General features: G+C 42.8%; 1 protein-coding gene across 1 annotated transcript in view; it reads left to right on the top strand.

Annotated features, from left to right (window-relative positions):
* Pole2 (DNA polymerase epsilon 2, accessory subunit) overlaps nt 1-12,705 on the top strand; it is a 26,190-nt gene that overhangs the window by 1,100 nt on the left and 12,385 nt on the right. Inside the window, exons 2-6 of the mRNA XM_031355805.1 lie at nt 1,074-1,174; nt 3,850-3,925; nt 4,758-4,835; nt 5,342-5,435; nt 12,348-12,422. Of these exons, the coding sequence (XP_031211665.1) occupies nt 1,074-1,174; nt 3,850-3,925; nt 4,758-4,835; nt 5,342-5,435; nt 12,348-12,422 (424 nt within the window). The remainder of the gene's footprint in view (nt 1-1,073; nt 1,175-3,849; nt 3,926-4,757; nt 4,836-5,341; nt 5,436-12,347; nt 12,423-12,705) is intronic.

Below are 12,705 nucleotides of genomic sequence, written 5' to 3'. Positions count from 1 at the left end.
CTTTATGAACCTTTTAACTTTACGTTTTGCCCAGTAGTGTCCAAGGGTCAACCTGGGTATACCTGGGGAGAAAATGATGGATTTAATTTGGTTACTCCCTGACATTTGGAGAGAGGATTAAATTGAGCAAATAGCTTTTCCTTTCCTTTCACTTAAAATACACTATTATTAAGCTGTGGGAAGCTCATTAATTGACTCATTGAGGTATACACTCAAGTCTTTTAGCTTCAAAGTGCTGTGTGTGGAACAAAACACCATGTACCACGGAGCTTTCATGTGCGAAGACTATGTTATGTAGTGCTGTGTAACAGATTACCCTGGGATTTAGAGGCTAAAAACTGCACTCAGCCTGCATTTACTGTAGGCCAACAATTCAGCACCACTTTAATCCCGGCACTCTGGAGGCAGAGGCAGGTGAATCTCTGTACTTCTAGGACAGCTAGGGCTACACAGAGAAACTCTGTCTAGAAAAACAAATAAAAACTTAAATCAGAGTTTCAGCTTTGAGCCTCGTTCACTCCAGTCACGATAGGGTCATTTCAGATGTCCACGGTATCCAGTTCATTTCATGGTTTTTTTTTTTCTTTTTTTCTTTTTTTTTTTTTTTTTTTTTTTTGGTTTTTCAAGACAGGGTTTCTCTGTATTGCCCAGGCTGTCCTGGGACTCACTCTGTAGACCAGGCTAGCCTCGAACTCAGAAATTCACTTGCCTCTGCCTCCCAAGTGCTGGGATTAAAGGCATGCGCCACCACTGCCAGGCTTTCATTTCGATTTTTTAAAAAAGGTATTTTACCAAGATCTGCTGCAGGGATTTGCTGTTATTTTACTTGTTCACTTATTTTTTTAATTAACTGTTTCAAGCCTTGACACTTGAGGCTTTAGAGGGAGAACTGAGTTTTTATGTTGCCTTAGCTTTTGTTAAAGCTTGAGTTTTATAAGATTTAAACAAAAGTTTACCACCACCACCAACTTCAACCCCATCCCTCTCCCCTACCCCTCATTCCCCGCCCACCTCGCCACCAAACACCCCCAGCCTAAGAAATTCTTGGTCTCATCTTTTTTTTCTCTCACTAGTGAAGCCACGAAGTATCTCACTGAAGCTCTCCAGTCTGTCACTGAGCTGGAGCTAGAGGAGAACCTCGAAAAGATCATCGATGCAGTTGAAAAGCAGCCCCGTAAGTGACATTTTCTGATGATGCTTAGATTGTTATAGCTTTGTGTTCTCTGATTTAAAAGGATACTGAGGCTCTAGTATTAACAAAGCCCAGAGTTCTGAGATAGACACACAGTAATGTCTTTTCCCAAAGGGTTAGTTCAGTTGTGACCTCAGGATATTCTGTTCGTTTTGTAGCTCCCAGTCTCCTGGGGAGGTGCAGTTACCACAGCATCTTTTCTATATTTAACTATTGAATTGGCCCTTTAAAGAATTATGTTGTTGTGCCAGGCAGTGGTGGTGCACGCCTTTAATCCCAGCACTTGAGAGACAGAGACAGGTGGATTTCTGAGTTTGAGGCCAGCCTGGCCTACAGAGTGAGTTCCAGGACAGCCAGGGCTATACATACAGAGAAACCTTGTCTCAAAAAAACAAAAACAAAAACAAAAAACCCAAACAACAACAACAACAAAAAGAATTATGTTGTTATTATTTTGCCTGTGTATACACACCACAGTACGTATGTGAAGGTCGGAGCACAACTTTGGAGCGGGTCCACTCCTTCTACCATGTGGGTCTGAGGATCAGATTCATGTCACCAGAACTTTGTGGCAAGTGTTTCTACCTGCTGAGTTACATTGTTGGCCATGATCTGATCTTTAATGGTCTCTTCTTTTGCTCTTTAAACTTGTGATTGTCTTGACAAGTTAGATACTCTCAGTGTTTGGGGGAATAAGAGAAAAGCAAGAAGGCCTACATTTCCTGCTCTGTTGGTTAAATACTTCATCTGTTACCATAGGCACTGACCTAACAAGGAGAAATGAACCAATGTTTCTACTGCCAACAGAATAGGAGTTTAGCCCACTCTGATATGTGGTATGAATGCTAGCGTCTTCAGTGATGTAGAAAGTCATGTGGTCTATGATACAGAGGAGAACTAGTTCTCCATTCACTTCTAAAGGTGGAATTTTAAACACACTCTTTATAAATTCCTTTACAGTGAAAATTTAGGAAGTCATTATTGTTAATCATCGTATATTAATTTCAAATGGCATATGGTATTTTGCCTGAAGACAGTGTCTAAGGGTACACACTTTCTGATCAGGCCTGAGTTTGTGTTGCTTTCTAGCCCGTTTAGCTGTGTTCTTGGGCTGATACTCAAAGTTGCTCTCCCCATCAATAAGACATGGGTGTATTGCTGGGTGTGGTAGCATCCCCTAATCCTAGCACTGGGGAGGTGGAAGCAGCAGATCTCTCTGAGTTTGAGCCTAACCTGGTCTGCATAGTGAGTTCCAGGCTAGCCAGGGCTCCCACAGCTAGTTCCAGGCTAGCCACAGGGAGACCATCTCAATAAACAAACAAACAGAAAAAGCAGGCATATTGATCTGAGTGTTAGGAAGCACTTTCTAATGGAATAAAGCTTGTAAAATACTAAAGACAGTGTGGTATATTTACCGAGTCTTCAGTGAAAGAGAGCCTTCATTTGCCCTTTCTACCATTATAGTGAAACACAGTGGTTTCCATTAAGTTATATCTCTCTAGCCTCACTGAAGCTAACTGAGTTTATATCACTAAATAATCTTTAGAAAACATTACTATATATTAAGGTATTATGACCGTATTTAACACATGGCTTTTATGATTTTTCTGACCTAATAGTTTCTATAGACAGGTTTAACCTAAAGCTGAAAATTCAGAATCAGAAACGCTCCCAAATCATGAACTTTTTGAGTGTCAAAAAGAGTGTCACAAGTAGGAAATGATGAGTCATAGTACCTTCCTTAAGGCTGTGTGTAAGTGTTTAAGAGCACTCCCTGTCCTTGCAGAGGACCCAGACTCAGTTCTCAGCACCCACATGGTGGCTCACAACCTCCTGTGACTCAATTCTAGGGGATTCCATGTTTGCTTCTGGCTTCTGTGGGCTCCTTCATGCATGCTGTACACAAAAATTTATGTTGTGCACATAAATATACATGAATAATAAATAAATAAATCATTTAGAAAAGGAATTTTGTATTTGGACTTAAGGTCCCAACCCCAAGAAATCTCATTTATATGCAGCATGCAGTTATTCTAAAATCTGCAAAAGTTCCAAATCCAAAACCCTCCTGGTGTCAATATTCTTGAATGAGACACTCGACCCATTGTATAAGTCCTACAGTTGGTTTTTGTGTCTTATTTTCAGAAGTGCTATACAAATAAAGATGCTTGTTTTTGCCTGGTGTGGTGGTGCACACCTTTAATTCTAGCAGAGGTACGGGTGGAAGCAGAAGCAGGTAGATCGCTGAGTTTGAGGTCAGCCTGGTCTAAGAGTTTGAGGCTAGCTGAGGCTACATATTGAAACCCTATCTAAAAAAAAAAGAAATAGAACAGGTGCTTGTAGAACATGAGAGAGAAAGAGAGAGAGAGAGAAAGAGAGAGAGAAAGAGAGAGAAGAAAGGAGAGAATGTGTCTCAAAAGTGCTGAGATTACTGCTGTCTGCTAGTATTTCCAACCAAAGAACTAATTTTTATGCCTTGATTTCGGACAAGGTTTTATGTAGGTCAGGTTGGCATCAGATTCCCTATGTAGCTCAGGATAGCCTTGAACTCCTGATTCTCCTGCCTTCCAATTCCAAGTGCTAGACTTCTAGGTGGAGCTACCGTACCTGAGTCTTCGTGTCTGTTTCACATTTTAATATTGAACTTCCTTTTTCAGTGTCATCGAACATGATCGAACGGTCAGTGGTGGAAGCAGCTGTGCAGGAGTGCAGCCAGTCTGTGGATGAGACTATGTACGTGGGTAAAGTGGCATCCTCTGTGGCGGAGGGCTTACTGAGTGCTTGTTTTCATGGGAAAGTGACTAGTAATCAATAGTTCTACACTAGAAGTCATAGTTGCTTGTTTCATTTTGAGTGGTAGCCCACGTTATAAATCTCATTATTAAATGATTTGTCTTCCTTACTTCTTCTAGTGAGATTATAGTATTTGTATGTTATTGACATTGTGTGTTTCCTGTCTGTCTGATTTAATAGTCTGGGAGCTATGAGTGAATTAAATTGAACATCAAAAGTATAATTGACTGGTTGGTTGTTTGAGACAGGCTAGGTTGGCCTGGGGATTTTGATTTTCCTGTTTCTCGGCCTTCCTAGTGCAGGGAGTGTGGGAGTCAGGGTGGGGTAGGAGATAGGGGTGGTTGGTGGCTGTGGGGAGTGACAGTGGGTGGTGGGTGGGAGGCACCATCACTCCTGGCTTCTTTGTATCTTTTTTTTTTTTTTTTTTTTTTGGTTTTTCAAGACAGCGTTTCTCTGTGTAGCCCTGGCTGTCCTGGAACTCACTCTGTAGACCAGGCTGGCCTCGAACTCAGAAATCCGCCTGCCTCTGCCTCCCAAGTGCTGGGATTAAAGGCGTGTGCCACCACCACCCAGCTTCCTTTGTATCTCTTGAGAGTAGAATGTCAAGCTAAAAACTTTATCCTCTTATCACTTGTGACACAATAAAATAAGTGATACATAGCTTTAGGAAAATGTACAAGGTATTATATGCAAAAGATTATACTGTCAATTATGCTTATAATATTTGAGTTTAATTGAAGTTCAGAACTGTGTTTTATGGGTTGTTTTTCAGAGAGCATGTTTTCAATATCATTGGAGCTTTTGATATTCCACATTTTATATATAATTCAGAAAGAAAAAAATTTCTTCCGTAAGTATACCATGTATCATTTATTGATATAAGATGATTTTTAAGATTTATTTTATGTGTATGAGTGTATACTGTGTGTGTGCCTGGTGTTCCTGGAGTTCAGAAGAGGGTGCTAGATCCCCTGGAGTTGGAGTTAGACTGTTTTTAGCTACCATATGAGTCTGGGGAATTGAACTCAGGACCTCTGCAAGAGCAGCAAGTGCACTTATCCACTGAGCCATCTTTTTATTTATTAAGTTAATTTTAATTGTATTTTTTTTCCTCACAAAGTATATAGTTTTATGTTTTACTTTTGGCTGACCTTTGTGATATATATGTATATGTATATATACATATATACATATGTGTGGGACCATCACATATATACACACATATGTGACATATATGCATATATGTGTTATATACAATATGTGATATACATATATGTGATATATATATATGTGATATATAATATACACATATGTGATATGTATATATATATTTAATGATATTCCTTTTTCTTCTAGTCTATCAATGACTAATCATGCTGCACCAACCTTATTTGGAACAGCAAAAGACAAAGCTGAGCTATATCGTGAACGTTATACCATTTTACACCAGGTAAGTTGGGAATGGGAGAACATCAATAAATTGGGAAGGAAAAAGAGCTTTGAGAAATCTCAAGGATATTTAAAGGATTCACTTTTGTATGTTAAAGTTGGTCATTCAAGGCTGGGTTTAGTGGTTCATATTCATAATCCCAATACTTGAGATTGCAGAGTCAGGAGGAGGCTGCACGTTTGAGGCCAGCAATAGGGTTGTATAGTAGGATCCTGTCTAGAAAGAAAGAAAAAAAGAAAGAAGGAGCCGGGCAGTGGTAGCACATGCCTTTAATCCCAGCATTTGGGAGGCATAGGCAGGCAGATTTCTGAGTTCTAGGCCAGCCTGGTCTACAGAGTGAGTGAGTTCTAGGACAGCCAGGGCTACACAGAGAAGCCAGGGCTACATAGAGAAGCCCTGTCTCGAAAAACAAAAAACAAACAAACAAAAAAGTGAAAGAAAGAAGGAAAGAAAGGAAGAAGGAAGGTCATTCTGTAGACTGCTCACAGGATATGTGATTGACACCCTATTGAGAGCACAGAGATACGAAGTAACTTTCCCTTTAATGAGCATGGTCGGAACTTAATACTTGCTCTTGAGGTACCAGGCATTGTTTAGCACTTTGCGTGCATTATTTACCTCATTAGCCCACTAGCACGAATAGACTCATGAATGTTTTACAAGTGAGGATTCTGAAGCCTAGAGAGGTTTCATGACTTTCCCAAAGGTCACATGTAGAGAGTTGGGATAGGATTCAGACTCCGTCTATCTGATCTGTCCAAAGCCCACTATATTCGCAAGATATACAGACGGGCTGGTGAGATGGCTCAGTGAGATGGCTCAGAGCACTGACTGGTCTTCTGAAGGTCCTGAGTTCAAATCCCAGCAACCACATGGTGGCTCACAACCATCTGTAATGAGATCTGACGCCCTCTTCTGGTGTGTCTAAAACCAGGTACAGTGTACTTACATATAATAATAATAAAAAAATCTTAAGATAAAAAAGATAAACAGACAATGTTTTCAATAGAAGAACCAGGGAGGTTCTATGTCAAAGTCTATGCAAACTATAGTGAGTTCAGTAGTGGCCTGGGCAACTTAATGAGGCCCTGTGTCAAAATAGAAAGCGGGAAGCCCTATGGATATAGCTCAGTGGTACAAGGCTTGCCTGGCATGTATGCCCCCCCAGGCTCAGTCCCCAGTTCCACAAAGAAAGATACTCTTTTGAAAGTCAGAGTGAAACAGAATACTGCTAATCTGTTAAAGTGCCAGATGTAAGGCAGATTCTGTTCCAGTCATCTGCAACAAAGTAGTCAAGAGTGGATACATAAATGCAGGTCAGGGGCAGAGGGCAGCAATCTGGAGAAGGGCTTAGGAGGCATCTGCAGTGAGTGAAGAACTGGGGCTGTGAGGAAAAGACCCCGAGAGAAAGGAAAGAGGATGAAGCTAGGCAAGAGGTTCAGATCAGGGGCGCCTGGGATGGTGGAGTGTGGCAGGGGCACAGGAGGTCTGAGAGCTCCTGTTCCCAGCAGCTCTGTCATGTGCAGTCACCCTGAGCTGCAGCTCTGACTGACCCTGTCATGGTTTTGCATGGGCATCTTTTGGAGGACGGCTGCTGCTATGGAGTGGAATAGTTAGGCCTGGTGGTTGAGATCTCCCTCCCATCCTATGCTTTTGGCCTCACCTGTACTTTGCTCCTGTCTGGCTGGAGGCAGATGGAAGCTGTTTGTTCTTTTGTTTCTGTCACTTTGCTTATACTGTTGACTTCACTGCAGAGACCCACCATGAAGTTCCCGGTTCTGGAAGACCCCTCTCAATCCCTCTATCATTTTGAAGCTTTCCTTCTTTTTTGTTATTGTACAAAATGCTGGGTTTCATTATGACGTGTACTTTGGTCACATTTCTCTTCTGTCAGTCACTCTCGTCTTCTCCCTACTTTCATGTCTTTCTGAGTGTGAGGGCGAGCATGCAGTGAGCGATTCGTCCTTTCTGAGATGTTTTTTTTAGTGCGGGATGCTCTACAGCTCTGTCCACACTCCTGAAAATGAGTTTGTTCTTTGTGGCTGAATAATATTCCATTGTGTGTGTCCGCTGGCTTTGCTGCCTTCCCGTTTGTACCAGGCCTCATGCAGCATGATCACATGATGTGTGTGTGACCTGTCCTGTCCTGTCTTGTCTTGTCTTGTCTGTGTGTCTATGGATCAAGCCCAGCCTGTTTTCACATTTAGCTACATCCAGCCTTTTCTAGTTTACTCTTTGTCAAGCCTCCACGCTGATTCTCTCTGTTACTGGAGTGATGTTCTTGCCCAGAATGCATAAGGTGTGTCGGTGCATCTCCTCCTCCTATCTGGCATTATCACTAAAATTTGTTTTCTTGTTAAAAAGACTTTTAAAATCTGGGCGGTGGTGGAGCACGCCTTTAATCCCAGCACTCGGGAGGCAGAGGCAGGCAGATTTCTGAGTTTGAGGCCAGCCTGGTCTACAGAGTGAGTTCCAGGACAGCCAGGGCTACACAGAGAAACCCTGTCTTGAAAAAAACGAAAAAAAGAAAGGACTTTTAAAAAAAGGTTTATTTATTTATTTTATGTGTATGAGTACACTGTAACTGTACAGATGGTTGTGAGCCATCGTGTGGCCTCTGGGAATTGAACTCAGGAACCTCTGCTTGCTCCAGCCCCACTCACTCCAGCCTAAAGATTTATTTATTATTATTTGTAAGTACACTGTAGCTGTCTCCAGACACACCAGAAGAGGGCGTCAGATCTCATTACAGTTGGTTGTGAGCCACCATGTGGTTGCTAGGATTTGAACTCAGAACCTTTGGAAGAACAGTCGGTGCTCTTATCTGCTGAGCCATCTCACCAGCCCTAAAAAGATTTTTACTTGTATATATGTGTGTCTCTCTGTGGGTGTCCGCCACATGTATGTAGGTATTCTCAGAGACCAGAAGAGGGTGTTGGCTCCTCTGGAGCAGGTGTTAGAGGAAGTTGTAAGCCACCTATGCGGTTGTAGTAAATATTTCATCTCAATTGGGGCTCTTTACTCCGCCTTTGATCATTCAGGTCCCAGATAAAAGACACACAACTTTTATATTTATAAAAGGCTTTTAATGCACCAGAGCTGGGCACATATCTACCTTCTAAGCTATTAGAATCTAGTTCCCCATCAATAACCCTGAGGTATAACTTGCCATGTTCCCTCTTAACTCCAACTGGCCAATCCTTGTGGCCATGTTTTTTCATGACTCACCTACCCCATGGCATCTTCTTTTCTTTCCACCTTCTCCCTTTTTCTCTTCGTGGTCTCTGCTCAGACGGCAAGCTTGGCAACCAAAGCTCTGCCTCTTTCTCTTCTACAGGCTGTGAGCTTCTTTATTCACCAATCAGGGATAACTTGGGGGCAAGATTACATAGCATCACTTGGATCTATATGAGATCTGATTGCCCCTTGTCCCTGGGGGCAATCAGATCTTGGGGGCCAGTATTAGCATTAAAATACATAAAAAAAAGCCAAGCCTCAATACCTATGTAAGTGCTGGGAAATGAACTCCAGTTTTCTGGAAGAGCAGGAGGCACTCCTAACCATGGGGTCATCTCTCTCTTCGTTTTCTTGATAGCCAACCTATCAACCTCAGTGTAGTTTCATTTACGTTTCTTCTTTCTAAATTTTTTATTTATTGCTGTATGTATATGATGTTTGAGGACCACATATGTCGTGGTCTTCATCCTGTGCCTCCCTCTCTGCCTACCACAGGTTCCTGTTTGTTTTTACTCTGCAACATTTGCCTCAGTGTCCTTTTTTTTTTTTTGTTGTTTTTTTGTTTGTTTGTTTTTGAGACAGGGTTTCTCTTTGTAGCCTTGGCTGTCCTGGAACTCACTCTGTAGACCAGGCTGACCCTGAACTCAGAAACTTCCTGCCTCTGCCTCCCAAGTGCTGGGATTAAAGTCGTGCGCCACCACTACTCGGCTGCCTCATTGTTCTTTACAGAGATGTTATCAGCTGTCAATCACTCTTTCTCTCCCTCTCATGTCTGAGACATGCTGTTGTTTGTGTAAGTAATGTTGGCCTTAAGTTCACCCAGACCAACTTAGATCTTCCTGCCTCGTCCCCTGAGTACTGATATTCGAGGCATGTATAACAATACCCAGGTCCTCCTTGTAGATTTCGGTCTACAGTGTTTTCAGCGAGTCACTTAGCCCTGCCTTTTGTGTTCCTCAGGTGTGAGATAGAGGTGAATGGAAGTCTGCTCACATTTTCATCCTAACAATCTGAGTCTGTCATTATTCTACTTCAGACTTATTTTCAGAGAGGGCTTCTTGCTTTTTGGGCTAGCCCCAAACTCACTATGTAGGATGACCTTGAACTTCTGACCCTCCTGCTCTGCCTCTGGGTTGCTGGGATGACAGGCATGTACCACCGTGGCCAGCGGTCCCGTGGTACGATGGATGGAACCCAGAGCTTTGTACCTGCCAGGCAAGCTCTCTCCAAGCTGAGCCAGGTCCCACCTCTTCCTGAAAGCATGTTTTCAGTCTAAGCTTGTGAAGAACTCGAAGTGACTAAAACCAAAGAAGGGATATATTAGTTTGGCCTGTATTAGCAGGAAGACTAGAGGGCTGTGGTTTTAAGCCTGGCTGGATCCAGGTGCCCATACAGTCACCATCATGAGGCATCTGTCTTTTCTGTATCTCAGCTCTTTTTTTTTTTTTTTTTAGTATTATCCTTTTATTAGACCTTGTCACTACCTGCACTGGGGACAAAAGAAGGGAGCCATGTTGGCCCTGGTGTGGTGCCAGGTTGGGGTTCTAGTGAACCATTTTTTACAAAAAGGGTTATTCTTTCAAACAAGTTCTCCTTATGGAGTGACAGGAATGGCCACTAGTAGCCATGGCAGCCTTCAGAAAGCGTCCTGTTGTCCTGTTGTCCTGTAGCCCTGGCTGAAGGCTTGAACACTTGTTCACCCTTGCGTCAGTCCTTGTCTCTGCTTTCATCTTTCAGGCCTGGGCTGTCTTCAGAAGGGGAAGGGGCATCCGCCTACTAGAGTTCATGAGCAATGGGAGGGGATGGTCAGTACCACATAGTTGCTGTACCTCATCTAACAGTCCACCTTGTGCACACTCACACTAAACTTTGTATTGGGCAGTAGGTAGTCTTGACAAGATTGGGTGCTTTCTGAGTGGCTTGGCTATAGACTGGTAGTTACTTTTGATTGTTAGCCTGACTGGAACAAGATATGCTTAAGAATACTGCTGGGTGTGTTTGTGAGAGCACTTCCAGGGCCATGAAGGGATTTATCATCCTCCCAACTCCAGTGTGGGCAGCACCAGCCACCGGGACTGATTACAAAGCAAAACAAGAAAGCAGGTTAAACAGCCGAGCCAGGCATCCCTTCTGTACTTGGTTAGTATGGACTGTGGCTTTCAACTGTGAGCCTAGTAAAACCCTTCCCCCCCTTGAGCTGCTTTTTTTTCAGGCAGGCTGGTAGGGTTAGATGAGAGAATTAACTAATATAGAGCTCCTCATATACTCCTTTATAGCCTCCTTCCTTTGGACACCCCCGTTTCTTGGCCTGAAGGGTCTTGTCTCACCTCTTCCTTACTGTGTTCTATCATCTGGGTCTTGTTAAATGATCTCTCTGGCCTGGGTTACAGCCAGCCCCACAGAGCCCTGTTGTATGGTGGCTTTTCTCTCTCACTAGCTTCTGTGCTGAGGTTTTTAAATGCTTCTTGTGTTAAAAGTTGCTATAGGGGTTGGGGATTTAGCTCTGTGCTAGAGTTGCCGAGTTGGAGCTAGGCCCTGGGTTTGCAGTGGGGGAATTGCCAGGGATTTGCATGCTGTTTTATTGAGAATAAGCAATTTAAGAGCTTAGAGGCAGTGTTTTTTTGTTTTGTTTTGTTTTTTGTTTTTTTGTTTTTGTACTTTCTAACCCGCTTTTTTTTGTTTTTTTGTTTTTTGTTTTTTTGAGACAGGGGTTCTCTGTATAGCCCTGGCTGTCCTGGAACTCACTCTGTAGACTAGGCTGGCCTCAAACTCAGAAATCTGCCTGCCTCTGCCTCCCAAGTGCTGGGATTAAAGGTGTGCATCACCATCACCTGGCCTTTTTTTTTTTTTTTAAATTAGATGTTTTATTTACATGTCATATAATATCTCCTAACCCAAAAAAAGTCCCCTCCAAAAAAAAAATAAAACAAATAAAATAAAATAAAATAAAAAAAACCAAAAACAAGGCTGGGTGGTGGTGGCGCACGCCTTTAATCCCAGCACTTGCGAGGCAGAGGTAGGCGGATTTATGAGTTCGAGGCCAGCCTGGTCTACAGAGTGAGTTCCAGGACAGCCAGGGCTATACAGAGAAATCCTGTCTCGAAAAAACCAAATAAATAAATAAATAAATAAACAAAAACAAAAACAAACCCCTGTTCCCTCCCCTCTCCCCCTGCTTACTACCCCACCCTCTCCTGCTTTCTGGCCCTGGCATTCCCCTACACTGGGGCATAGAACCTTCACAGGGCCAAGGGCCTCTCCTCCCATTGATGATCAACTTAGCCATCCTCTGCTATACATATGCTGCTGGAGCTATCAGTCCCACCATCTGTACTCTTTGGTTGGTGGTTTAGTTGCTGGGAGCTCTTGAGGGTACTAGTTAATTCATATTGTTGTTCATCCTAAGGAGCTGCAAGCCCTTCGGCTCCTTGGGTCCTTTCTCTAGCTCCTTCATTGGGGACCCTGTGCTCAGTTCAATGGATGGCTGTGAGCCTCCACTTCTGTATTAGTCGGGCACTGTCAGAGCCTCTCAGGAGATAACTATATCAGGCTCCTGTCAGCCAGAACTTGCTGGCATCCACAATAGTGTCTGGATTTGATGATTGTTGGCTGTGTTATAATGACTCTTTCTTTAAATGTCTAGTTCAGTAATTCATAAGGATCTCTTTGTTCCAGAGGACGCATAGACACGAATTGTTCACTCCTCCGGTGATCGGCTCACACCCTGAGGAAAGTGGGAGCAAATTCCAGGTTTGGACATTGTCTTAATTAATTAGAGGGTGTATGTATTAATACCAGTGTAATATTCATTGCTGCTTGATTGTACACTTACTGTAGTGTGTACTCATGTGATGTGACACATGTGGAAGTCAGGGTTGGTTCTGTGTTCCATCATGTGGGTGGGACCTGGACTTGAACTCAGGTCATTATGTTTGCTGGCAATGCTTTTCCCCAGTGAGCCATCCTGCCTGCCTGGCTACCTTTAATTCATTCAAAAAAAATTTTTTTTTTGTTTTTTTTTTTTTTTTTTTTT

This window comes from Mastomys coucha, unplaced genomic scaffold (genome assembly GCF_008632895.1).
Source record: "Mastomys coucha isolate ucsf_1 unplaced genomic scaffold, UCSF_Mcou_1 pScaffold6, whole genome shotgun sequence".
Taxonomy (NCBI): domain Eukaryota; kingdom Metazoa; phylum Chordata; class Mammalia; order Rodentia; family Muridae; genus Mastomys; species Mastomys coucha.
Note: the sequence above shows the minus strand (reverse complement) of the source record. Positions and strands in the feature narration are given on the sequence as shown.